Genomic DNA, 27,875 nt, shown 5'->3' with positions numbered 1-27,875 from the left:
TAGCACGCGGGCAGAAATGGATAAAGGGCAGAGACTTTTGAACTGCAAGTTAAGCTTTAAGATCATGCCAGTTCAGACTTTATTTATTTATTTGCTCTGTCTGTCGATGTGAACTGAGTTAGCCAGAGTTCGTAGAGTTTTAAATACTCCGTACCACTTGTTGGCCAAGAACAATGCAGAGAGCCGACCCCCTTACCAGGTAGGACATGCTGGATTGTTTACAACGGAGACGCCCAGGCAACGTGGAGGACGACGTCCTGCTGCATCCAATGACTGCACTTATGAATTTTCTTCGAGAGCCATTATTGTAATTAAATACTAAAAGGCTCTCTGGTCTTCATGTACTCTCACCGGAGACGTGACTTTGCCCGGTAATCTGTAACTGTACTTGAATTTGTGTCCCTGTCAGAAATAAGAAAAACCAAAAATGTTCTATTTATTTTATATTTGTCATACTTTATTGACACTAAAAGGAACGCTGAAAATGGCTATATTTCCAATATCTAAGTTGCTTTGTTAATATTCTGTAATGACATGTTTTTATCACCATGCTAGAACTAGCCTATAGGTGGCAGTATAACACCAGTGACCACAATCAGCTACTGCATAAGAAGAGAATAAGACAGTGAAGCGGCAGCAGCTAGTGAAGCTGGCGTGATGCTCAAAAACGAAGTGTTTTTACTAAGATTAATAAAAAGATTACATGTTCAGTACACAATTCAAGCACAAACCACCAGTCTCTATCTTTTCAAATTAGTTTAATTTAAAGTTCAGATTTTTGTGAACCTTACGTACTGGGCAAGGACGCTTTGCATTACCATTAATACACAACTGTTTGCTATCCGAACAAACAAACGGTTCCCGAAAGCTGAGTATTTGTTCCGTCGCATTTCCTCTCTGAAAATTCGAACATAAAATTAAATTATTTTGGTTTTCTTCATTGTAACTTTTAAGACACTCTTTAAACGTGAAAATTGTAAATAACATCCGGATATTGAAATTTCTAAGTGTAATGTTTCAGTCTGTGAGGGGGCTTTTCTGAATAAAGGGTACGTCATCTTTCTTTTTCTTAAGTATGTTTATTTTATTTCGCTTTATAGGTGAGTTGAAACCTCTGACATTCAAAGACATGCATATCAGCTCAGTCACACTTTCCTTCCCATACACACGTGTGTCTGCAGAGAAAGTCTGCAAGAAACGGCTTAACCTCCAAGTGGATAAAATTCTGTCTAAATGGACAATTAAATTATAAAAATCCCCTTATAATTCCCTTTTAGAGCACAAAATACAATACAGTGTCCTTCAGGAAGCTCTATAATTGGACAAAATATGATAAAGTAAAGTAAGGATTCATTGTAAGTCGACACAATGGGATAGAGTGGCTTCTAGGGTGCCCTCTTATTATACAAATTATCATTATTTAAGAGATAAGAGCCATTTAGGGTAAGTGGACAAAATATAAAATGTGCCTGTAAGGATTCTCTTTCAATAGACAAAATATGATTAACCCTTTAAAGCAGATTGTATAATATGTGATACACTGTCTAGTCAATGTGATCAATAATTTCCTTTAAGGTCACATATTATGCAAAATACACTTTTTCAGGCTTTTCTAACAAAAATATGTGCCCCTGGCCTGCCCACAAACCCCACAAGAAACAGAAAATCCATGCCCTTCCTTCTCTCTTTCTCCACCTTACAGAAAATGTGTGCTGAAACAAGTCGTTCGCAAATTTCCCCCTCATGATGTCATGTAGGGAGTTAGCCCCGCCCCCAGGTTCAGTTGGCCCTCCTTGCTTGGAAGAAAGTTCCGCCCTTCTCTCCTGATCTTCCTCTCAGCCGGCAGCTGAGAGGAAGATCAGGAGAGCCACATCCATTAAGCCACATCCATTTCCTGAAGGGGCGGAGGTAGACAGCTTATCACCATTTAAAGCCACAGACACAGAAACAGCTCGTTCTGAGCAGGGCTGAAACAGAGGGGTTTTTAGACATGCAAAAATAAAATACAGGAGTGCTTTTTGTAGCAACAAACTTCACAGGCATGTTTTTGGGACCTCTAAGACCAATATAAACTTTTTGTAAAGGGGTGAAATATGTGACCTTTAAAAACCTTTTGTATACAATCTGATAAATGGTTAAAAAATGTCTTACAGACAGTGGATTATCAATTGCCAGAAATGTCTAATGCATCAAATGTAATGCAAAAAGAGACAGTTTATGGCCATTTTTCTTCTTTTGGATTTCAGTAGAAGGTTAAATAAACTTCTCAGTTCCAAAAAATGAGAATTGTCTGGCTATTATTTGAGGTTTCAGGCTTTAAAGGGCTTTGAACAAAAGTTTTCTTTTCTCCTCATCACACTGGTGTTTTTATTAAAACCACATAATGAACAGATGGCGTACCAAACACTGCACAAGTTCCACCTCACTGAGGTTACTTATTTATTTGTAGTGATTTATTCTGAGTACAGTTCCTTCTGTGATCATTGATAATTGCATGAGGTGAGTTTGCTCTGCCTCTCTCTCCTTTTTAAAGTGACGCTCTCAAAGTGACTGCACACTGACATTCTGATCAGGATACAGACTGGAACATCAACCTCTGCTTCTGTCAGTAAGTGAATTTTAAAACTCTTCAAAGCTGCTTCTGATTGTTTTCATTGGAGACTTAATGTATATAAAAGGTCGGTTTTAAAAATAGTTTAACTTTTTTTTCTTAAATATCTCACACGTGGCAGTTAGAAATATAAATTAATGAATGCAACAAGCCTTAAACCTCAGTGATCATATTTATGATTTATTTGGTCAAAGGTTCTTTAATTCATAGACACATGGATGGGTCTGTGGTGTTAGTATTTTATGCAGCATGTTAACGGCATATTTGAGCTTAAACAACAAACCGTTTCACATGTACTGTACTGAACTCTTGGGTCTCCTCCAGCTGGACAAAATGAATCAACAAAATATGATAAAGTGCTCTGTGGGGTGCCATTCAAACAGAAAAATGCATATACTGCCCTCAAGGTTGCCTTTGAAGTGGAAAAATTGTTATAGTGCCCCCAAAATTTCCTTAGTGGATGAAATGTGGTAAAGTGCCCTCTAGAGCAGAGGTTCTCAACCTTGGGGTCAGGACCCCATAGGGAGTCACGAGACACTGAGAGGGGGGTCACCAGATGCCTTAAAAAAACCTAAGAATATTTTTAAAATTATTCTGTTGCCACTTTACACCCATCCATCCATCCATTTTCTAAACCCCTTATTCCGTTCCAGGTTGCGGGGGGGGGGGCTGGAGCCTAACCCAGCCGTCATTGGGCGAGAGGAGGGGTACACCCTGGACTGGTCACCGGTCAATCGCAGGGCTGACATATAAAGACAGACAACCAGGCACACTCACATCTACGGTCAATTTAGAGTGATCAGTTAACCTAATGAGCATGTTTTTAGGTGGTGGGAGGAAGCCGGAGTACCCAGAGAGAAGATGCAAACTCCGCACAGAAAGGCCCTGACCGGGAAGCAAACCAGCAACCTTCTTGCTGTGAGGCAACAGTGCTAACCACTGCACCACTGTGCCACCACTTTACACCAATTTTACCAAATTTTTACCTGCTTTCATCACTTTTTAACACCAAATTTGCCATTGAAAACCCATTTATGTCTATTTTATACCATTTTCACCACTTTTTTTTCCTGTCTGTTTTTCACTTCTAAACCAATTATTACCACTTTCTGTCTATGGTTGCCTCATTTTTTTTTTGCCACTATTAACCACTTTTACACCCCTTTTTGCCAATTTTAACCACAGTCATCCAATTTTTGCCAGTTTATATCAATTTTTCATCCCAGTCCACCTAATTTCCTGCACTTTAAAGCCATTTCAGCCACTTTTGAATCCACTTCTTGTACCCTTTCTTGCCAGTTTAATTGATTTTTAGTTATTTTTTGGCCCCTTTCATGTATTTTTTGCCACTTTTAACCAATTTATGTTCTTTACAAATCCAATTTCGACACCTTTTCTACCATTTTATGCCATTATTCGCTAATTTAAGCGATTTTTTTTACCCATTTAAAATATGTTTTTAACAAAAGTTATTTCATTTTAAGCTTAACTTCCCAGTGGACCTTGATTTTGCTGACCTCCATGGGCCCCCAGTTTTGCTGGATCCCAGAAACCTCCCCCTTTACCCCCCTTATGGGCGGCCTTGTCTGCACATGACTATTCTTGAATGTTCATGGCTGTGTTCAGCCACCTTCAGGTACAGTGGGGGTCCCTGGTCTCTGGCACCTTTATTTTGGGGGTCCCGGGCTGAAAAGGTTGAGAACCACTGCTCTAGAGTGCCCTGTAAGTGGGCAAATTGTGATAAAGTGCTCCTCAGTACTACCTAGACTTAAAGAAGTATTTTAGAATGCCCTCTAGGGTGCTTTTTGAATAGACAAATATGATAAAGTGCCCTCAGGGGTTGTCTTAAGTGAGAAAATTGTTATAAAGGGACCCTAATATGCACTTAGTGGATGAAATGTGATAAACTGCTCTGAATTACTCCTTAATGGTCAAAAAATAATACAGTATCTCCTCAAAAGCCTAAATGTTCTGCTCACTTTGTGCACAATTATTTTGGCCTGTAAGTTGACAAATTGTGACATAGTGATGTCTAGGTCCACTCTGATTGGACAAAAAAAAGCTTATGGATACTGATCAAATATTGCAATACTGGCACTAATCATGGGGGCAGTGTGGAGCAATGTAGCCTATTTAGCCGTATCTGTGATGTTTGTTTACCTGAGCATAGAGACAGACAACTACAACAGAACATCTGGGCGAGGACAGACACATGCCGTATGTTCTGCAAACATGATGTTATACCCTTCTAACTTTTGTTAGTAACTTCCCTCCCTTGTTCTTGCATTCACATTTCTTTATACAGGAGTCCATAAAGTCACCATGTCCCAGCCTATTCCTCCAGTCCTCTCTGTTCGACCGATCCGGGCTCTGGTTGATGAGACGTTCAAGGTGGTGGTGGAGAATCTGCCGCCAGTGTCTCCAGTCACTCTTCACTCCCTCCACTTCTCTGAGGACAAGGACTACTGGGAGGCTTATGGACACTACATGAGTGATCCCAGCGGAACAGTCAGTGGTGGGTTTTCATCCTTTCCCTTAAATCGTCTTGATGCTTATAATCCACCATGTGGACAGGGGTTGGATGTCTTGTTGTTATGCCGCTTCTTTTATAGTTTCAGAGGATCTGAGTTTTGGGGGCACGTACACAGGAAAAGAACCCATGGGTTTGTTGTGGAGCATGCGTCCTGAGTCAGGCAGCCCCCCCGGCCTCAGGTGATAAAGGTTTCAAGCTGCTGATCAGTCAAAAACATTGCTATAATTTTGTTTATTTGTTTATTCAATTTCAATCCCCATTAGCTGTACTGTAGAGCACGGCTGGGGTCCAGGCTAATAGGAAACACATACTATATTGCCAAAAGTATTCGCACACCTGCCTTGACACATATCAACTTAAGTGACACCCCATACTTAATTCATAGGGTTTAATATGACGTCAGTCCACCCTTTGCAGCTATAACAGTTTCAGATCTTCTGGCAAGGCTTTCCACAAGGTTTAGGAGTGTGTTTATGGGAATTTTTTTAGCAGGTCATACACTGATGTTGGACGAGAAGGCCTGGCTCTTAGTCTCCGCTCTAATTCATCCCAAAGGTGTTCTATCAGGTTGAGGTCAGGACTCTGTGCAGGCCAGTCAAGTTCATCCACACCAAACTCTCTCATCCATGTCTTTATTGGCTTTGCTTTGTGCACTGGTGCACAGTCATGTTGGAACAGGGGCCATCCCCAAACTGTTCCCACAAAGTTGGGAGCATGGAATTGTCCAAAATCTCTTGGTATGCTGAAGCATTCAGAGTTGCTTTCACTGGAGCTAAGGGGCCAAGCCCACCTCCTAAAAAACAAGCCCACACCATAATCCCCCCTCCACCAAACATTACACTTGGCACAGTGCAGTCAGACAAGTACAGTTCTCCTGGCAACCGCCAAACCCAGAATCGTCACTTGGTGATGTATGGCTTGAATGCAGCTGCTCAGCCATGGAAACCCATGAAGCTCTCTATGCACTGTTCTTGAGCTAATCTGAAGGCCACATGAAGTTTGGAGGTCTGTAGCGACTGACTCTGCAGAAAGTTGGCAGCCTCTGCGCACTATGCGCCTCAGCATCTGCAGACCCCACTCCATCATTTTACGTGGCCTACCACTTCATGGCTAAGTTGCTGTCATTCCCAATCACTTCCACTTTGTTATAATACCACTGACAGTTGACTGTGGAATAGTTAGGAGTGAGGAAATTTCACCACTGGACTTGTTGTGCAGGTGGCATCCTATCACAGTACCACGCTGGAATTCACTGAGTTCCTGAGAGCGAGCCATTCTTTCACAAATGTTTGTAGAAACAGTCTGCATGCCTAGGTGCCTGATTTTATACACCTGTGGTCATGGAAGTGATTGGAACACCTGATTTCAGTTATTTGGGTGGGTGACTGAATACTTTTGGCAATATAGTTTATTTCCAGGCATACCAAATATACATTTAAAAATACAAGAAAGCAAAGAAAGCACCAAAGTCTGTGCACACCATTACATTTTGGAAAGAGAATTAAAACCATACATCACACAAATCAAAAAGCTTAAAAAAATCAATTAAACTTTCCAATAATGTCTTTCAAAAATAAATGTCAGCCATGAAACATCAATGCAAAGGTTAGTATAAGAAAACTACTAACTCTTATGTACATAATAACTGCCTTATTGACCTCTTATTACACAAGGTATGACCTTTAACTCTTTTTAGCTTTATTTGTTTAAAAGAAAACATGTCTGATATCATTTTGATGACTGCCCTGACTACCTGGGCCACATCAGGGTTAATTTCCAACTTGGAAATCTCAGTAAAATATCATTACAGCTTTTCTGACCTATTATGTATACCTTTCAGGCTGAGAAGGAAGGACGTCACCAGCCCCATGTTGGTCCACATCTCGGTCTACAGTGGACACATAAACGAAGGCTTCAGGAAGCAGCCTCCTCTGGCCTCTGTGCTCACAGAGAGATGGTACATGGCTCCAGGAGTCCAGAGGATTGAAATCAAAGAGAGAGAAGTGAGAGGGACCCTCTTTATACCTTCAGGTAGAGGATCGTCTAGAACCTCCTTTGCCTATCTATTTGTTGTTGGTTTTAGATTAAGTAATCCATATTATCTTAGGTCCTGGACCTTTCCCTGGGTTGTTGGATTTGTGGGGAGGAGGTGGAGGTCTGGTGGAGTACCGTGCAGCCTTGCTGGCATCTCATGGTTATGCCTGTTTGGCGTTGCAGTATTTTTATCCTAAAGAGCTAAATACAGAGGAGCTCCTGTTACAGTATTTTGAGGTTTGTGATGTTTTTGTTGTCCAAAGGTTTCATATGAAGTGTGGCACTAATCCAGTTAAAATTGAAAGATAATCCCTGTAAAAGAGAAAAATGTTGGATCAGTGGTAAATTCTCTACAGTCTCTACTTGTTATTTGATATTATTATTTACTTTTTTCATAATGTATGTATATATATGTATATATATATATATATATATATGTACATATACAAATATTATGAGAGTAATTCAGAAATAAAAGTCAGAAATAGTGGCCCTGAAGGTCAACTGCAAACTATTTCACAGCTTCTGCACACAAACAAACGAATCTACTCTAAACAAAAACAAAAATACTGTAAACGAAAACCGGAGCTGCAGCATTGTAAAAATAAAAACAGAGCTACTGTAAACAAAAAACAAAGCTGCTGTAAATAAAAAATAAAGCTACTACAAACAAAAAAAGCTGCCATAAACAAAAACAAAGAAGCTGTAAACAAAAAACAAAGCTGCCATAAAGAAAAACAAAGCTGCTGTAAACAAAAAACAAAGCTGCTGTAAACAAAAACAAAGCTTCTGTAAAAAAAACAAAGCTGATTTAAACTAAAACAAAGCTACAGCACTGCAAAAAAAAAATAAAGCTGCTTTAAACAAAAATCAAAGCTGCTTTAAACAAAAACAAAGCTGCTGTAAACAGAAAACAATGCTTCTTTAAACAAAAATTAAAGCTGCTTTAAACAAAAACAAGGCTGCTGTAAACAAAAACAAAGCTGCCATAAACAAAAACAAAGCTGCTGTAAACAAAAACAAAGCTGCTGTAAAAATAAAAACAAAGCTGCTGTAAACAAAAACAAAGCTGCTGTAAAAACAAAAACAAAGCTGCTGTAAACAAAAACAAAGCTGCTGTAAACAAAAACAAAGCTGCTGTAAAAACAAAAACAAAGCTGCTGTAAACAAAAACAAAGCTGCTGTAAAAACAAAAATAAAGCTGCTGTTAACAAAAACAAAGCTGCTGTAAATACAAAAATGAAGCTGCTGTAAACAAAAAACAAAGCTGCTGTAAACAAAAAACAAAGCTTCTGTAATCAAAAAACAAAGCTGCTGTAAATAAAAACAAAGCTTGTAAACAAAAACAGAGCTTGTAAACAAAAAACAAAGCTGCTGTAAACAAAAACAAAGCTGCTGTAAACAAAAACAGAGCTGCTGTAAAACAAAACACAAAGCTGCTGTAAACAAAGACAAAAACAAAGCTTCTGTAAACAAAAAAAACAAGGCTGCTGTAAAAACAAAAACAAAACTGCTGTAAACAAAACAAACAAACAAACCAAAGCTTCTGTAAACAAAAAACATAGTTTTCTTAAGCTTCTAAATATTCTGACATAATCTCAGAACCCTGCCTTTTTTTCCCAGAATCCCAACTCTAATCACAATATTCTGATTTTTTTTCTCAAAAATCCAACTTAGATCTTGAGCTTTTGGGTTTTTCTGTCAGAAATCCAAAAATAATCTCAGAATTATGTTTCTTTCTCTAAATTAAGAATATAATAGTCTAACTGCAAAGACAAAAAATGAATAAAATAGTTGAGTGAAATAATTCATCACACCTTTCTGTCTTAAATCCTGTTATCGTCTCCTCAACAGAAGGCTTTTGATTGTATCAAGGACCATCCTGACGTGATCCCAGACAGAGTTGGATTTTTTGGTCTTTCCCTTGGCACAATTTTGGTTATCCATATCGCAGCTGCAAGCACAAAGATCAAGGCAAGTCAAAATTCACAAATACTGTATGTGTAAGATGCTTCCTCTCTGTCAGATTAGACTTCTATATGATACTAAAAAGGCAGTCACACACTCTTTGGTAGCATTTACTACAGGACAACTAGAGATCAAAAGTGTGAGCTCTATCTTTTTTTTGTTTTTCCAGCCTTGCTGCTGTGTTTGTGTCAGCGGCCACCACTTATTTCCAAGTGGAACGGCTCTTAATTTTGATTTAGAATATGAACAACAGTAAGAATTCTTACCTTTTCAAAATAAATGCAATATGTACTGTTGAATCAAATAAGTGATGTGAAAAATGATGTCTTGTAGACAGTATCTGAAGATACAGATGGATGAGAACAACCACCAGATAACACGATACATGCGTCTACCGATCCCCAGTGACCCCTCAAAGAAAACCGCTGTAAGTACACGTTGCACGAAGACCATCTGTTCCTCAGATTTGCTTTCAGAGACATGGTGCATGAGGTTGATGTAGTGTTGGAGGGATTCCATTTCTCAAACCTGACATGTAATCCAAATCGTAAATTATTAACTGTATCTTACGCTGTCAGAGTTAATTCAAGTTGCCATGACAACATAAAGGGTTAAAATACCTAACTTTAATTTATATGATTGCCAGGTTGTTTATTTTTATATGCAGTCATAAAATGTCTGGTTCAGTAATGTTTGTCACATTATTAGTCAAGTTATTATTTATTTATTATTTTGTCTGTAAAGTTCGTCCTGTCAATAAAGTTTATTGAGGGTGAGGTGATTGTATGACCAGGAAGCTAGCTTGCATCAAGGACTCAGAAAGAGAAAATCGTGGGTTCAGCCAATCGGCAACCTCCATTCCTAAAAATGAAGCCAATGTGGAAGTGCAAAAAATTGCAATACAGCGAGTGTCCACCTGAGGCTGGCTGCAAGAACACCAGAAGTCCCATCTGAACACGTTAAACAGCCGTTTTTAACCAAGAATTAAACAGAGCCTGGTTAAAAAAACAAACTTGTCTCATTAGCTAATGTCTTCATGCGCTCTCACTGTACAGGGGATGAATTTTTCTGTACCACAGTCGTTTTGTAATATTTAGGAAAAACCTCACTGCGCACTGATTGGCGTGTCTCATTTGATTGACAGATAGCTTGACAAGCAAAAGCTACATTTCTGTCAATCAGAATGCGAGCTAGCTAGCTGATAGGAAGTCAAGCTTAGTGGACAGCGGTGTTAATTTTGTCGACTAAAACTATGACTAAAAATGTTCGTCGACCTCCTTTTTTCCATGACAAAAACTGGACTAACAAAAATAGATCTATGATGACTAAAACTGACAAAAACTGAGTTTAGTTTTTGTTAAGATGATTAAAACTAGACTAAAATGTTTTGAGTTTTTCTCAACTACAACTAGACTTAAAGTAAAAAGGATAGAAATTACTAAAATGTGACTAAAACTAAAATGCATTTCGTTTAAAAAAAACTAAGACTAAAATTAAAAATAGCTGCCAAAATTAACACTGGTGGGCAGGCTGTTAGGTTGATCCAAAATTCGGTTGAGAAAGTGATTTCAATCTGGAAGCTGCTGCAGATTGGCTTCAAAAGCTGACAGCTGAAATCACACAGGCTTTTCCAATTCTTTCAACAACCTATGGGTCAAACACAACAACTTTACATACCCGCTGTCCTTTTTTTATTCCCTTCTGTTGGGCACCAGGCAAACACGACTTAATATGTTTTATTGTTATTCAGACCTAAAATTGTCTTGTTATTTCAGTTTTCACAGTGCTCCATGGTGTGCAAATTCTTCTGCGAAGATTCAACTTTGTTGTGGACATCAGTGTTAATGGTGGACTTTTTAATGACCAGCGGTTTTGGTCTTGGTGAATACTCGATTCTGATTGACTCTCAAAATTCCATTTGTGTCCATTAACTTCTGACGTCTACAGAACTTCACAAGTAGTTCTGGTCAAAGAAACTTCACGCAGTTCCAAATTCATGTGCAGCAGCCGTTAGATGATAGGAGTAACCATAGCAACCTGAGGCAGTCATATTTTCTGAGCAGGGAGTACAGCATCGACAGCTGGCATCAACCGTCGTTTAACTGACATAAATAGAATAACAGACTCCAGGTTTAAGACCTGTAACTCAAGATGGTCTCATCATGGAGATGGCTCAGGCCTCCACATCGTCCATTAATCCCTGATAATTGGACACCTCATCAGGCATTAACCCTAACTTTAGTTCTTTTTAAGAATGACAGGACCATTCTCCCTCCATTTGGTCTCCATATTTGATGACACGGAACAATTCAGTCATTTATATTGTGACAGCAATGCTGTGTAAAAAGGTGCATCAATCATCTTGAAATGTTCTCCCAGGTGCAGAACATTAAGTGTCCCGTTCTGTTGGTCAACGGCGATGATGATCAGAACTGTCCTGCTGTGGAGGCTGCTGAAGATGTGAGTCAACACAATGGCTGCGACCACAAGTTTCATACAATGCCAAAAGAAGTCAATGTTTTCTGAGGGTCTGACTTAAAGTGTTGTTTATTAATTCTTTTGTATTTGTGTTTTTCCGTTTTTACCCTCAGATGGCCCAGATGATGCAGGCTGGAGGAAACCTCCACCTGCTCTCCACGCTGACCTACCCCAACACCGGACATCTGATCGAGCCGCCGTACTCTCCTCACTTCAGGGCGACTAACTTCATAGTTCCTATTGTGAATCAGAAAGGTGAGAAATATATTACTCATTTTTATTTGTATTGCAACAACTCACAACTAATGTAACATCGATACACTTCACAAAAAGAGCAGATCTAGACTGTACCCTTTGTTATGTTATTAAAAAACCCTGTTGAACAAAAAATCAGGAACAACTGAGTTGTTAGCTCATAATATGACTTAGAGGTAGCATATAAAATGAAAATAGATTGGTCCTAGTAATAAACCTTGTGGAACTCCATGACTCATTTTGGTGTGCAGAGGCATCTGAAAAGTTACTTACAAATATGGAAGATTAGTGACTGAATTTGGAGAATAAAGTAACATTAAAGTCCATATGTGTCAGGTGATTTCAGCATTTAATGAAACCAAACAAAAATCTGGCTTGTTAAAGATTTAAACTAGAACTACCACCAGGTGTATTTATGCCTCTGCAATGTGTACAATTGTTGGGAAGTGGTGGGTAGAGAAAAGGGGCTGAGGTGGTTTCTGTGGCCGTTTGATTTTCCTATAAGCAATAATCAGAAGGCCAAATGACCTTGACCTATAACTGTCAAAATATATGCAGTTCATCCTCAAGTTGTAATGGACTTTTGTTCATAGAAAATAAATCCCTAAAGCAGTTTTTGAGGTATTGCATGTGCAAGCAAGAGATGAAAAAGAGACCTAATAACTTTGCCCTTTGACTGATGACCTTCAAAATCTAATCAGATCATTCTTAAGTGAGATTTGGCATGTATGCAAAGTTTAAAGAAAATCCCCCAAAGGGTTCTTTAGATATTGTGTCCTCAAGACTGGTCCAGACTGACAGAGAGCCTACAGAAGGTCTACCTGAAAACATAACATCGCTGACTTCAACATCACCAGTACAGAGGCATAAAAACCTGACTCTCACTCATGCATAACTTTTACATCATTTATATGATTTTACAGAAGCAAAATATTTCTCTTCAGTTGAATATGTCCTGTGTTGCTTTCTTTATGACCTCCGCCAAGGATGTAATGTGATCGGCAGGGTTTGTTAGTTAGTTAGTTTGTTTGTTAGCAACATAACGCAAAAAGTTATGGATGGATTTTGATGAAATTTTCAGGAAATGTCAGAAAGGGCATAAAGAAGAACTGATTCGATTTTGGGAGTGATCCGAATTCTGTACTATTGGGAGATCAGGCTAATGGCAGAGGTCTGCGCTCTCCGAGTGCTTTTCTAGTTTTGTCAAATGTAACTGTTCTTAAAAATCACCCAGCTTGGTTTATTTAGACAGTGCAGCTGAATCTTCTACCTCTAAAATAAAACCTTGTGTTTCAGCAACAATGCTGTGGGGAGGACAAACCAAACCTCATTCAGATGCTCAGGAAGACTCCTGGAGGAAGATCTTAGCTTTTCTACAGCATCATCTCTACTCTGTCCCAAAAGCCAGGATGTGAAGTATTATGGAACCAGGAAACACAGAAAAGTGTGATGACTTAATGAACCACAACACTAAGAAAATATTAAACAAAATTTCATGACTTCAAAAAAATCATATTCTTCACAGAATGAATGCGAATATGCTTCATATATTTCCAATCATGTGCCTCATATGCTGTATCCTGGAGCTTTTTAATACCTTTATGCTTACAATTTTCCGTAGAAGCTAGAAGCTTTATTAATGGCATAGAAATATGACAATATCTTCTGTAATTTAGTGTCTAAAATTGAAATCATCTCAAGGAAAAGTCAATGAAAAGCTTTTTGGTCCCTTAAAGTCTTTAGTTCCAAACCATCCAATGAAGATGACGTGGTGAATTAGGCAGCAAAAGTTTTCTAGTTTAAGAACACTATAGTGTTATTATGTGCATAAGTGAAAAGGGATTCATGAAGGTATAAGACTCTGTGCCAAAGAGATCCCAAATCTGTCAGTCCAAAAATACTTGGCAGGTATGACTGAGTTATTGAATAATAGTCTTGCTTCATGGCTTCCATTAAAAACCAAACCTGACATTAATTCAGGTAGGCATATTCATATTATTATTCAAAATCCACCCATGAAATTCTCCCTTAAATATCCTAGACATTACAAATGAAGAAAACTGTTTAATTCAAGATTTTGACCAGAGCAGATCATCATGTTTCTCTTGCATTCCTACTTTTGTATGAACTTTTCTTTCTCTTTCTGTTTGTGGTTGTTGTTATTGCTGTGTTGAATTAAAAAAACTAATTATTATGACATAAATAATAATATCTGAATTAATCTCTGTAATGAATCTATCATAAAAATATAACAAAAGGATGAAATGTTTCTTGCCTTACCTAAATAACCTCTTCTAGGATTCCCCTTTTAAGCCAAGGATTGTTACATTTTGGGTTTGTTGACTACTTAAGGATTGAGTTATAAAGATTGTTCACTGATACTGATGACCATTAAACACCAAAAGGAACAGTGATGACATTGTATTTAAATACATGTATTTTATTTTGGAGTTGCCGCCATTCTTCTTGGATGGCTTTCTGCAAAGTTTTGGAGTGTTTCTGAGGTAATTTGCATCCATTCATTCTATTGAGCATTTATGAGGTCAGGCACTGATGTTGGATAAGAATGCCTGGCTCACAATCTCTGTTCCAGTTCATCCCAAAAGTGCTGGATCGGGTTGAGGTTTTGGCTCTGTGTGGGTCAGTTAAGTTCCTCCACACTGGACTCATTAAACCATGTTTTTATAGTCCTTGCATAGTGCACTGGGGCACAGTCATGATGGAATAGAAAAGGGCCGTCCCCAAACTGTTGCCACAAAGTTGTAAGCATAGCATTGTCCAGAATGTCTTGATATGCAGAAGCATTAAAATTGGCCTTCATGAGAGATAAGGGGCCTAAAACAGCCCTCCTCCACTAAATTTCCTACCTAAGGCAGGTAACGTGGTATCTGCCAAACCCAGACTCACTCACACAGAGTATGTGCTTACATTAATGTGGTATTTAAGAACTCTTTAGCTATGAAATCAGCAGAGCATTGGCAACTTTTAAACACCATGCATCTTAGCAGTCATTGACCCTTTCCATGTGGTCTTTTAATATCACTTACAGTTGACTGTGGCCTATCCAGCAGGGTTGAGATTTCATCAACTGTCTTATTGTAAAGGTGGCATCCATCACAATACCACGCTGGAAGTCACTGAGCTCTTTAGACAGTTTGATTCACAAATGTTTGCAAATGGGGACTGCATGGCTTTTACAAACCTGTGGCAACACGTCTGATTGAATCACCTGAATTCAATAATTAACCGTTGCGGCCAAATACTTTTGTCCATATAGTGTGTGTCCCATGTGCGCTCTGAAGTTGTCACCTTTCACCTCAGCTCTGGCGTTTCCTACATCACCCAAACACACCATCAACGGTTAAAGAGGGAACCTAAACAGAGGGTTATGCCACACTTCTTGATTTGACTTGTTAATACATTGCTGCTGAGGTCTATTTATCACAATTTTATGTGCAAAACTGCTCTTAACGTGTTAATTTCACAATTTTATCTCAGAAGGCGACCACTGACCAGAGAATAGCTGAATTTAACATGAAGGACCTGAACACAACGCGACCTGACTGAACCTCTACGTCATCACGCTTTGCTCCACAGTGTCCGCTTGACTTTTTATCTGATAGCTGTCAGCTTTCTATGTGGCTTGGCTTTCGTGTAGTGTTATATGGAGAAAGCTAACCTGGGTTAAAACGTTTAGGTGTTCAGTGGGTGTGCTACGAACTCGGGCTAAGCTAGCTGCTGCTAACCGTTGACGTCTCCCCGAGGGTCAAATCGTAAACGGAAGTAAGTTTTGATTTAGAAGTTTAGGTAAACAGCGTGCCAAAGGCAGCTGCAGGTATTTGGTCTTTTACTGTCATTTAATGTCTTACAAACTTAGGTTTAAACCTTAATTAAAAGGGTAAAGTTATGGCAGCTTACAGCGGGTAAAATAACCTACATTCCTTCACAGAACTTTAGACAGAACTATGTACGTTTATGTAACCTCAATGTAAACCTGTATGTGCAGTAGTCTAAGGGTGATGTAATCTGTTTCAAATATTATTTATAATCCTATTTTAACACATTCAGGTGCATAATACCATATAATCACTATATATGTTAGTACAGAAGCAATTACTTTATTCGTGTGCCTTACTGTCTTTCAAACACTGTTTAGTTTATACCTACGTCTACTTTTATCTTGGATTATGCACTTGTGTGTGTTTGTATGCATTAACTTTAGATGTATGTGCATTACATAACCAGAACTGTTGCCTGGTGGTTATAAGCTTTCTTGAGTTATACATTTACCGAGAAGTGCAATGTTGGGTAAAGAGGAAAACCTGGGGTGGTTTTTTATGCGTGTCTGATTGGTGGAAATCCAGTTTGTTTAATTAAGTAGGGGCAGGTTGTGCTTTTAACTTTGTATTACAGAGCGGGTTAAATGTATGGGGCCAAATTGATGCATTAACTACTGACCTTTGCCCTCTAAAATCTAAGCAGTTCCCCCTGAGGTGTGCTTTTGTACCAAATCTGACAAAAATCCCTCAATGTATTCTCGAAATGTGTTTCTAAATAGATTTTACTTCACAGTGACCTTAACCTACAACCTCCTAACTCTTATCAGTTCATCCTTGAGTCAGAATGGACATGTGTGCAAAGTCTGAAGGAAATCCCTCAGTGCTTTCTAGAGATATCATGTTCATAAGACCGGCCTGGGCAGAGGTACATGTGCAGGCATAGAAAATGTCATCCTACTTTACTTCATCCACACTTTAAATAGATGTAGTGATTGGATATTGTAAATAGATGATGAATAGCACTGATTGCTGAAGGTGGAAAAAGTACACAACTATTGTACTCAAATAAAAGTACATTTACTCTGCTTAAAATGTACTTAAAGACCCCGTAAATTGAAAAAAGATCTGTGTTTAGGTTTGTTGTATGATAAGTCATTGTGTTATGAACCCACGGGTCGAATTTCAGTCAAATAAATATCTCTACGTTTATAAAGTTAAGCTTTAAAATCATGAGAAATGAGGCAGTAAAATCTGCTTTAGGATGTTTTGGGCGTGTCTGTAGAATGAGCCTAAGCCACGCCCACTCAGGAGAAATACAATCCTCTCAAATTAAAAAAATGCTACTGTCTGAATTGAGGCAAGCACTCAACTGCCCACATGAAACCCAGCCAGGAAAGAGGTGAAAAACTTTCTAACAGTCTAAATCCAGAATTCAGTCACATGTAGAGCTCACTGATGTTGCATGTTTTCAACAACCATACTCCGAGACACAAATCATGGATTTAACTTTACAGTGCCTTTAAGTAAAAGTAAAAGTGTTGGTCAATAAATCTGCTCAAGTAACATTTAACAAGTATTTTTAAATAAAAGTTTACTTTAAGTGCTGAGTAGCTACTGGGGAGTTGTACTGTAAAATATGATGTTTCGTTAGTGGTAAGAACAACAGGAGAATAGATCTCCAACTAGGTTGGTCAGGTAAAGTCACACCTCTATAATAAGTTAAATACACAGCAAAATTGCCAGTGTTTATTTAACTCATATAGAGTTAAATTTAACACTTTAAAAGTGTCTGAAATGGTCTACATAACATAAAGTACACTTTGAAAGGCTTAAATATAAAATATGACAGAGCTGCAGACGGTAGCTAACTATTGAAAATCTGTGGGAAGATGCCCCCCCTTGCCAGAACAGATCAGGGAGGCAACCTCATAGCAAGGCAATTCATACTGATGAAGAATATGAATTATGCATCCTTTAGAAGCACAGCCAACAGCTCTACCTCAGTGGATAACTTCACTCATGGTGCAAACGTGTCTAACAACAATCCACCAGAAACATGAGCAAAAAGATACCTGGCAGGGATCACAGTATAGCAGGCAACATCCAAAAACAACTAAACACAAATTATTAAGCTATTAAAATGTTGTTAATATATGCCGAAAGGTCTGAATGTTTTCTGCTTTTATACTTTTCCATATTGAAATAACAAGGATTTTCTGATTTAGGAATACATGTTAGAAGTATCTCAAATATCTGCAGAACCATCATCTAAGCAGAAGCTAGCAATGATAAGTATGAGGGTTATCTTAATGAATCTTAAGGTGTGCTTTCTGCATGTAAGAACCACAAATTTTTATTGTGTGTGCCATTTAAAACAAACATTTTACACAAGGCGACAACTTGAAAAACAACTTGAAAAACATTTAACACAGTTAAAACAGAATATTAGTTAAAAAATAAAACCCAGCAAAACAGAGCTACACTAAAGGAGGACACCAGTTAGTTAATGGTGGTGAGGGGTAAAGTGCTCTAGTATGTATGCAGAATAGGCAGCATGTTAATGTGAAAGTGTCCCTATTGATAAGGACAGGTGACCTTATTGAATAAATGTTTGAAGGGAAAATGAAGAGTAAGAAAAACTGAAATATTCAAGACAAGAAATTCAAAATTCTAAAATTGTTTGTAGCCTGTAGAGTAACATTGGTATCCTTTATTTAGAAATTCTGAACCTACTGTTAACTGCTCTAACTTTGTAGTTAAGTATTTGATTCTCAGAGGTGAAAGCGCTAACACACAACACCTGAGGGAAAATAACATTGTAAAAGGGTTCACACACTAGAGTGGCCATAGTAATACAAGAGTGTTTTAAACAAATACTCTTAAAGTGATGTGAAGCCAGTGGCATATCTTGTCTTTAAAGTGCTTGTTAACCCTTAAATATTTAAACTTGATTTGCAGACTATAAAGCAGTCATGTTTCGAAGAATTCCTCCAGTCCTCTCTGTTCGACCGACCCGGGCTCTGGTTGATGAGATGTTCAAGGTGGTGGTGGAGAATCTGCCGCCAGCGTCTCCAGTCACTCTTCACTCCCTTCACTTCTCTGAGGACAAGGACTACTGGGAGGCTTATGGACACTACATGAGTGATCACAGAGGAACAGTTAATGGTGGGTTTTTATTCTTTTTCCACCCTGATGCCTAAAATCCCCCATGTGCAATGAGGACAAGTGTCCAGTCTGCTTGTAGGATTTGTTGCTAACATTGTAATGTTTTTGTAGTTGCCGAGGATATGAGTTTTGGGGGCACATACACGGGAAAAGAACCCATGGGTTTGCTGTGGAGTGTGCGCCCTGAACCCGGCAGCCGCACTGGCCTCAGGTAGCGTGATAAAGCTGCAACCTTAGGCTGAGCTGTATGAGAATACTGTCAAATTAAGTGTTGTGTCTAACTCTGCAAAGATGTATTGATATCAGCTAAGATATAGCTTAAAATCCTTGTGTTAGCATATTTATTTGTCATAATTTCTTTGTTAGCAATTTCAGAAGAAAGCAAAATATGTCCCTTACAACTACCCAACTCTGAAGCTTCTGTCTTTAAAAATAGTTTTTCCTTTCCCAATCATCATTGTCTGTCAGGTTGAGAAAGAGAGAAGTCACCAGCCCCATGCCGGTCCACATCTCGGTCTACAGCGGACATATGACTGAGGGTTTCAGAAAGCAGCCTCCTCTGGCTTCTGTGCTCACAGAGAGATGGTACATGGCCCCAGGAGTCCAAAGGGTCGAACTCAAGGGGAAAGGAGTGCGAGGGACTCTCTTTATACCTCCAGGTATAGAGTAACACCTTCATCTGAAAATCTTCTCTGCTAAACATTAACATTTGTCAGTGTTTGTAGAGGCAGAGAGGGGGACTGGCTGCTGAATGTGGCTGAACTTGAAGGATTGTTTAAAAAAAAAAAAACCCAAAAAAACCATGGATGCTCTTGGAGAATGGGGGGGATGATGTAAATAATGTAAAAAGAGGAAACCAGGCATTTAAAAGAGACTTTTTAAATGATTAAGTATGCTCTTCCTCATTTTTTTATGTTTTTACATGTTTGGAGTTCCTGGTTTCTTTTTTTTTATATTTATCAGTGTTTATAGAGATTTAGATCAAGTCAGTACTCATTGTCTTGTTATCTCAGGTCCTGGACCCTTCCCTGGGTTACTGGATATGTGGGGAGGAGGTGGAGGGCTGTTGGAGTATCGTTCGGCCCTGCTGGCGTCTCATGGTTATGTCTCTTTGGCGCTGGAGTATTTCTCCCCTGGTGAGCTGAAGTCAGCAGATCTACAGATACAGTATTTTGAGGTTTGTTTCGTTTTTTCCATGTGGTCTTGCTATTCTTTAGAAAGATTTACAGCCATTTCATTGTTTTTATATAAAACTGTGGGTACAGACTCTTAGGACCCTTAGACAACATTTTGTGTTTTCTATTGAGCTGAAAACATCTATGAATAAGTCTTAGCTGTCTCAGAGCACTCACTGGATTAAATTGTATAGGAACACAACACCAGTTCAACATTTGTCATTTGTGGATGAAAAACATATCGAAAAACTTTTTTTTTTTTTTTTTTTTTGTATTTTTAAATTTAAAAATTATTGCAATAGAATTCAATTACATTGCTACCAGCAAGGCCACCTATAAGGGGGTATGAAAGAGAGAGCTATCTGGGGCCCAGCCAAATGGGGGTCCATGGAGGTGAGGAAAATCATTGTCCATTGTAAAATTAAGGTGTGATAACCATATTTAATAATGATAACCACTCCTTAAGCAATAAAAATAATTGTATTTATTTCTGTTGTAGTGCATTGTAGCATTTTTAACAATGTAAAACAATTTTCTTGAAACAGAATTACCTTTTTATGTGTAAGGTTAACAGTGTAGATGGGGCCATTGAACTGAACCATTTGGAAGGTCATGTCTGACTTCATGGCTAAGCCATGATGTGCATGAACACCAGAACACCAGATAAAAAATTAGAAGGAATTGATTAAGTTTTAAGAGAAAAATGAATAAACAATTGCAGAAAAAAGAAAAAAAAAGAGAAAAATGTGTTAAAAGGGGAAAAATTAGCAGAAATAAGTGGTGAAAATGGTTTAAAGTTGCAAAACAGGGCTTATAGTGGCCAAAAAAACGACAAAAAGTGACAAAAATTGTTGGTAACAATGGTGAAAAGCAGTTACAAAGTGACAAAAATTGGTAAAAATTAGTAAAAAAGAGAGACATCGCAGTAGATAAGTGTTGAGTTAAAAAAAGGGGGATAAAATGGTGAAAAGATGTAAAAAAAAAAAAAAGGCAAAAACTAGCTAAAAGTGGAAAAATTGGTTAAAAGTGGTGGAAATATGGCTGAATTTCGGAACAAATGAGCAGTAAAAATGGGGAAAAGCATTTAAAGAATGACAAAAAAATTGACTAAAAGGGGCAAAATTGGTTGAAAGTGGCATAAATCAGTTGCAAGTTGTAAGATGTGGCTTAGAGTGGCTGAAAAATGGCCAAAAGTGACAAAAAATGGGTAACAATAGTGGAAAGCATTTTAAAAAATGGCAAAAATAGGTTCAAAGTGGCAAAAAAAGAGATCGCAGCAAGTAAGTGTTTAGAAAAGAAAAAGTGGCAAAAATGGGTGGTAAAAATGGTGAAAAGCTGTTCAAAGCGGCAAAAAATGGCTTAAAGTGGCAAAAATTTATTGAAAAGCAGCAGATCATTAGCTTAAAGTGGCAAAAATAATGGGGAAAAGTAGTTTGAAAATGGCAAAAATGGGTTAAAATTGGTCAAGAGGGGCAAAAATTGGTGGCTAAAGTAGGGAAATGGGTTAAAGGTAGCAAAAATTCCCTAAATGTGGCAAAACTGGGTTTAATGCTGTAACAAATCTGGCAAAATAGGTGGAAACAGGGGTTAACAATGGCACAAATTAATTACTTGAACATCAGAACCTGATAATAGCTTGATTTTTTTTTGTCCTTTGCCCTCCTTACGTCGACCTAAACTGTTATTATTTCCCACATCTGTTTGAGTTGTATGGAAATCCATCTGTATGCAAAACAAAAAGGGGATTTCATTTTAAAGTGCCTAAATCAAGTTTATTTTTTCTTGCCTTGTATTCCCATTCCCATTATCTTCCTCTACAGTCGGCATTTAACCTCATCAAGGACCATCCTCAGGTGATCCCGGACAGAGTTGGAATTTTTGGTCTTTCACTTGGGACAATTTTGGCCATTTATTTGGCAGCTGAAAGCACAAAAATCAAGGCAAGTAGTATGAAAAGGTACTGAAATCATGTAATATTGTTAGCTTTGAACGGACGTATTACAGAACAACATGGTTATCCAAAGTCTGAGGATGTATTATTCTTGTTTCCAGCCTCACTGCTGTGTTTGTATCAGCGGCCACCACCTAATAGCAATCGGATCGACCGTTCATGGAACCCTACGGACAGACCCAGAGTAGGAATGCTGATTTTTTTTCTTTTGTACTAATATGAACTCTGTAACATAATGTTGAACATTGGGAGTAATGTGACAAATATGTGTGCTCACAGCAAGACTCGTTATGATGAGAACAACTACCGAATATGGCGTGACACCATATTACCCATCCCCACTGACCCTTCAGAGAAACTGGATGTAAGTACATGCTGCACTAACAACAAAGCATAGGCCTTTAAAATTGCTTTAACTCTGCTTCTGCTGTCAATTAGGTGGTTGTTTCTTGGTTATGCTGAAGAATTACTGGAAAACTAAAACTATATTCTAACTTATGTTGTGATTCTCTTTTAGGTGCGGAAAATAAAGTGTCCCATGCTGTTGGTTATTGGTGATGATGATCAAAACACTCCAACAGTCGAGGCTGCGGAGGATGTGAGTCCGCATACACAAAATCACACCCCTGCAAATTAACCATTCATTTCCAGTAGCTCTTGAAGGATCCCTTCATTTGTAATTGTTTAATTAGATAAACCAGAGTTAAACTCTTGGCAGCATTAGTTTTAAGATGCTCAATCACTTGTAAGCTCTTTAATTGTCATCGATGATCACATTAATCTGATAAAGAAGGATAACCAAGTGATGGTTATAGACGCGTTGACAGTGCTGTGAAAAAGTAGGCTATAAGATCTCAGAAAGCAACAGATCATGGCATAATCGACATCTATCAGTCTGGAAAGTGCTACAAAGCCATTTCTAAGGCTTTGGGACTCCAGTGGACCATGGTGAGAACCATTATCCACAAATGGGGAAAACTTGGAACAGTGGTGGACCTTCTCAGGACAACCTACCAAAATGACTCCAAGAGCGTGTTGACGATTCATCCAGGGGGTCACGAAAGAACCCAGAATGACATCCAAAGACCTGCAGGCCTCACTTGAAACAGTTAAGGTCAGTGTTCACGACTTAACAATAAGAAGGAGACTGGGCAAAAAGGGCATCATGGGAGAGTTCCAAAACAAAAAAAAGAACACAAAGACTCGTCTCACATTTGCCAAAAAGCATCCTGATGATCCCCAAGACTTCTGGGAAGATAATCTGTGGACTGACAAGAAAAAAGTTGCACTCTTTGGAAGATGTGCATCCTGTTACCCCTGGAGTAAAACTAACACAGCATTTCATCAAAAGAACATCATACCAGCAGTCGTAGTGTGATGGTGTGGGGCTGATGTGTTGCTTCTGGACCTGTTGATGGAACCATAAATTCTGCTCTCTCCTAGAAAATCGTGAAGGAAGATGTCCGGCCATCAGTTCATGCACACTTGAGTTATGAAGCAGGACAAGGATCCAAAACACACCAGCAAGTCCACCTCTGAATCTCTTAAAATACACAAAATGAAGGTTTTGGAGTGGCCAAGTCAAAGTCCAGACTTTAACACGGTTCAGATGCTATGGCGTGACCTTAAACAGGCTGTTCATGTTTGAAAATCCTCCAATGTGGCTGAATTAAAACAATTCTGCAGAGAAGAGTGGGCCAAAATTCCTCCACAGAAAAGTGAAAGACGCATTGCCAGTCATCAGAAATGCTTGCTATTGCCAGCAAGGGTGGAACAACCAGTTGTTAGGTTCATTGGGGGAAAATATTTTTACACATAGGGCCAGGTAGGGTTAGATGGTAAATCATCATCTAAAAATGTATTTTTTATTTTCTCAGGTTATCTTTGTCTAACAATAAAGTTTGTTTGATGATCTGAAACATTAAAGTGTGATAAATATGCTAAAGAATAAGAAATCTGGAAGGGGCAAATACTTTTTCACAGTCCTGTTCATGCACCTAACTAATGGGTTATTGGATAGTCTTTTTTAGTTGGTTCTTTAAATAGTTCGATTTCTTTCTATAAGTACACGACGTAGAGCAGAAAGAGATTAAAATATCTATTTAAACCAATAATCTAATATTATGTTAATGATATTTTATCTCTCCTTTTTTACCCTCAGATGGCCAAGATGATGCAGTCAGGAGGGAACCTCCACCTGCTGTCCACGCTGACTTACCCCAACACCGGACATCTGATCGAGCCACCGTACTCTCCTCATTTTAGAGCGACTAATTTCATAATTCCTGACACAAAAGAGAAAGGTGAGTTTACTCATACAGGAAGAAAACAGTACTCTAAAATTGTTTTTCAGATAGGATTTAAGGTAAAATATAAGTTGGAAACACTCTCCCAGTTGTTAGCTTTGTTTATTCTGCCTATCATAGGTTTGAGGTTTTGATTCTTTGAGGATGATTGTGAATAAGAATATGAAATTGTGTTTTTCAGCGATAGTTCTGTGGGGAGGACAAACCAAACCTCATTCAGACGCTCAGGAGGACGCCTGGAGGAAGATCTTAGCCTTTCTACAGCATCATCTGTACTCCAGCACAATCCCCAGAGCCAGGATGTGAATGATTATGGTACCAGTGTAGTTGTATTTATAGGAAATATTATTATAGTCTTTTAATAACAAAAAGATCACATCAAGCTTTTGATTTCCCTAATTGTGTCTCATTTCCATTATGACATGAACAGAAAAAATGAATGTGGGTCTTAATGGTTTAAATTAACATTCTACATTTGAGATCAAAATTCAATTTGATAGTTTAAGATAGACTTTAATAATTCCCTAAGAGGAAATTCAAACCATTCACCGTTCTGTTGAAAATGATGCACAAAAATAGACTGGACCACATGGATATGAATGAACAGGATTGAATGGACATGCACTAATGTAGAGATGTCTGAGTGAGGCCTACCCACCCACCATGAAGTAGTGGGTGGCGGGTTTGGTGCCTTCCTCAAGGATGGTTCTGAAGTACTCAGTTAGTAGTTAGTGTGCTGGGGCTTCTACAGGAACTGGACCAATGTCCAGACTTGTTCTAACCAAGACTTGAACTAACAATCCTAAATGCAGCCCAAAATAACTTCCAAGCCAGCTGAGGACATTTCAATGCACAACAAAGTGTCCACACTAGACTAGACTAAAAAAATAAATTCTGTTGCCAAAGAAACAAAACAGAGGTTGTGTTGGTGTGTTAAAGCATTCATTCATCCAAATATACCATCTACTGTGTGTAACACTGCTTCTTTGTTATATTTTCTGGTCATATGCAGCTATCTTGTTGAGTTATTAGACTTTATAAAAATCAATATTCATCAGTTAATTGCTGTTAAAATTTAAGGATGAATGGTGGATCAGTTTTTAAGCTAACAGCTGCATTTTTAAGAATAAGAAATGTTTTGTATTTTAATGTTTTTTTTTATTTATTTATTGTAAAACCAGCTAATTCCTTCCAAGGGTCACTTATCGTAAAAAAAACATGGGTTTAAGACTTATGTTTCATTTTCATTTTGTTACTCTGCTTTTTAAGGTTTTGGGACAAATACTGGAGCTTAGAGCCATCAGACTTCTCACAGACTGGTGGTCAGTTTACCCTGTAGATACTTAATGCCACTCCAAACACATGTATAAGCTGTGTTTTGAATCCTGATTGTATCTCTGCCAACAAATTTTTCTCTGGTGAATGAACATGTCTGTCTTTCATTTAAAAATGATGTAATCAATGCCTATAATTACTGTGTAATTCAATTTCTATAATTAAAATAACTTGAATAAAACTAAAGTGAGATTATTAACCAGCTTTTTATCTGGCCAACCATTTTAATATCCATTCATAAGTCACACTCACTCTCTAAGGATATTTCGCCACATTCATCTCTGGAATACAGTTCCTGGATTTTAGGTTTTATTCATTAATGTACAACAGCATTTTATAAAAAAAAGTTGGATCACTGTATAAGATGTAAATAACATAACAAACCCATATTTTATCTACCATAGAACATACACAACATATCAGATAGGTTACACTACTTCATGAGCAGATAGGTTCTTTTGGACAGCAGTGGCTTCCTCCGTGGTGTCCTCCCATGAGCTCCATTCTTGTTTAATGTTTTACTTATTGTAGATTTGTAAACACAAATGTTAGCATGTGCCAGAAATTTCTGTAAGTCTTTAGCTGACACTCTAGGATTCTTCTTCACCTCATTGAGAATTCTGCGCTGTGCTCTTGCAGTCATCTTTACAGGACGACCACGCCTAGGGAGAGTAGCAACAGTGCTGAACTTTCTCCATTTGTAGACAGTCTGTCTTACTGTGAACACATGAACATCAAGGCTTTTAAAGATACTTTTGTAACCCTTTCCAGCTTCGTGCAAGTCAACAATTCTTGATCATAGGACTTCTGAGAGCTTTTTTGTGCGAGGCATGATTCGCATCAGGCAATGTTTCTTGAGAATAGCAAACTCAAAACTGGTGTGTTTTTTATAGGTCAGGGCAGCTTTAACCAACACATCCAATCTCATCACACTGATTGGACTCCAGTTTGGCTGACTCCTGGCTCCAATTAGCTCTTGGAGAAGTCATTAGCCTAGGGGTTTACATACTTTTTTCACCCTGCACTGTGAATGTTTACATGTTTTGTTCAAAAACATGAAAACATATTTTTTGTGCGCTATTAGTTTAAGCAGACTGTGTTTGTCTATTGTTGTGACTTAAATGAGGATCGGAACACATTTGATGACCAATTTATGCAGAAATCCAAGAAATCCCAAAGGGTTCACATACTTTTTCTTGCAACTGTATGGTTAAAAATGTGGTTGTTTAATTTTTTTTTTTTCAATCTGAATCTTTTTGTAGGTGGGCGTCCACAGAATGGATAATTTCTTCTTAGAGGAGACTCACTCTCCCACACTTTTAAAACCCCTGAATTACAAGATTTTTACTTATTATATGACAGTGTTGGGGGATTGATATCTTCACAATGACTGAATTACAGTCTGATGCCTTGATTAGTCATGGGAACTCCGTGATCTCACAGCTGCTTCTATTGTTGGCTGATAGTAGATAAACACGCTAATTTAAAGAGTGTGGTTTTACTGTGAGATAGCAGGTTGGTTATCTGGTTATCTTACAACAGAAATGTTTTTTGCCTTTCCAATCGTTGAGTAAGTATTCAGACCTTTTACTGGTTCAGTATTGCCCGTACTAATGCCAAAGTTGTTAGCACTGAAAAATTTGTGAGGAACTGTGAAAGAAACTGCATGAATCAGAAGGAAAAATCTGCTTTTTTACTCTTTATTTTTGGCTCATAAAAAAATCTTAAGTGAGGAAATGCATCACAGTTACCCAGGTCTTACATCATGTGTTTACAAGTTAAACCCCTGGATTATTGCAAAGAAAACAAAATATTGCAATGATTTAAATACGTCTGTTCAAAAAGCTGAAATTAGAAAAGGCCCTTGGTCGATGTTCTAAAGTATTAAAAATTATTTCCAGTAAGTCCTTGTCAAATAATAAACTTCAGCCATTCTTTTATGTCCAAAAACTCTTTATTTGTAAAGTGTACAGTAACCAAGCATGATTGTAGAGCTTGTGTAAAATCTGACCTTAAAAGAAAAAAAAAACAGTTTAAATACAGTAACTAAGTTATTATGCCAAACCACATAAGAGCATTTCTATTTACATTCTCAACTCCATTACTGTAATTTAGTTTGCATTTCTCTGTCACACATGGACAAAAGTTCAAACCTTGATGATTACTAAACTAAGCAGAGACTTGAACTGAATGATCGATGGCTCTGTGTACACAGCAATCAGTGTAACAATACAAATAATAATGATAATGCATTAAATATTTTGTGCACAGTGCTGTGTAGTAGT

The 27,875-nt window shown here is 38.1% G+C and overlaps 2 protein-coding genes across 2 annotated transcripts; both read left to right on the top strand.

The window, feature by feature from the left end:
• The first annotated feature begins 56 nt into the window (after positions 1-56).
• On the top strand, positions 57-13,622 carry LOC121505633 (peroxisomal succinyl-coenzyme A thioesterase-like). Its single transcript, XM_041781097.1, has 12 exons — positions 57-199; positions 2,534-2,608; positions 4,917-5,126; positions 5,224-5,323; positions 6,985-7,175; positions 7,252-7,415; positions 9,033-9,152; positions 9,316-9,398; positions 9,480-9,573; positions 11,526-11,606; positions 11,738-11,879; positions 13,176-13,622. The coding sequence occupies exons 3-12, from the start codon at positions 4,934-4,936 to the stop codon at positions 13,292-13,294; spliced, it is 1,287 nt and encodes a 428-aa protein (XP_041637031.1). The 5' UTR covers positions 57-199; positions 2,534-2,608; positions 4,917-4,933; the 3' UTR covers positions 13,295-13,622.
• A 1,859-nt stretch (positions 13,623-15,481) lies between these two features.
• Positions 15,482-25,751, top strand: LOC121505198 (peroxisomal succinyl-coenzyme A thioesterase-like). Its single transcript, XM_041780298.1, has 11 exons — positions 15,482-15,662; positions 18,617-18,823; positions 18,935-19,034; positions 19,292-19,482; positions 19,837-20,000; positions 21,819-21,938; positions 22,051-22,133; positions 22,229-22,313; positions 22,467-22,547; positions 24,111-24,252; positions 24,437-25,751. The coding sequence occupies exons 2-11, from the start codon at positions 18,631-18,633 to the stop codon at positions 24,559-24,561; spliced, it is 1,284 nt and encodes a 427-aa protein (XP_041636232.1). The 5' UTR covers positions 15,482-15,662; positions 18,617-18,630; the 3' UTR covers positions 24,562-25,751.
• The last annotated feature ends 2,124 nt before the right edge of the window (positions 25,752-27,875 follow it).

Source organism: Cheilinus undulatus, linkage group 23, assembly GCF_018320785.1.
Source record: "Cheilinus undulatus linkage group 23, ASM1832078v1, whole genome shotgun sequence".
NCBI classification, from domain to species: Eukaryota; Metazoa; Chordata; class Actinopteri; order Labriformes; family Labridae; genus Cheilinus; species Cheilinus undulatus.
Note: the sequence above shows the minus strand (reverse complement) of the source record. Positions and strands in the feature narration are given on the sequence as shown.

What these genes read in the sequence shown, in the direction of transcription:
- LOC121505633 (XM_041781097.1), top strand. Translation starts at nt 4,934, where the DNA reads ATGTCCCAGCCTATTCCTCCAGTCCTCTCTGTTCGACCGATCCGGGCT. An exon ending in GACCCTCTTTATACCTTCAG is followed by an intron (nt 7,176 to 7,251) that starts GTAGAGGATCGT and finishes ATATTATCTTAG; the next exon opens with GTCCTGGACCTTTCCCTGGG. An exon ending in CTGCAAGCACAAAGATCAAG is followed by an intron (nt 9,153 to 9,315) that starts GCAAGTCAAAAT and finishes TTGTTTTTCCAG; the next exon opens with CCTTGCTGCTGTGTTTGTGT.
- LOC121505198 (XM_041780298.1), top strand. Translation starts at nt 18,631, where the DNA reads ATGTTTCGAAGAATTCCTCCAGTCCTCTCTGTTCGACCGACCCGGGCT. An exon ending in GACTCTCTTTATACCTCCAG is followed by an intron (nt 19,483 to 19,836) that starts GTATAGAGTAAC and finishes TTGTTATCTCAG; the next exon opens with GTCCTGGACCCTTCCCTGGG. An exon ending in CTGAAAGCACAAAAATCAAG is followed by an intron (nt 21,939 to 22,050) that starts GCAAGTAGTATG and finishes TCTTGTTTCCAG; the next exon opens with CCTCACTGCTGTGTTTGTAT.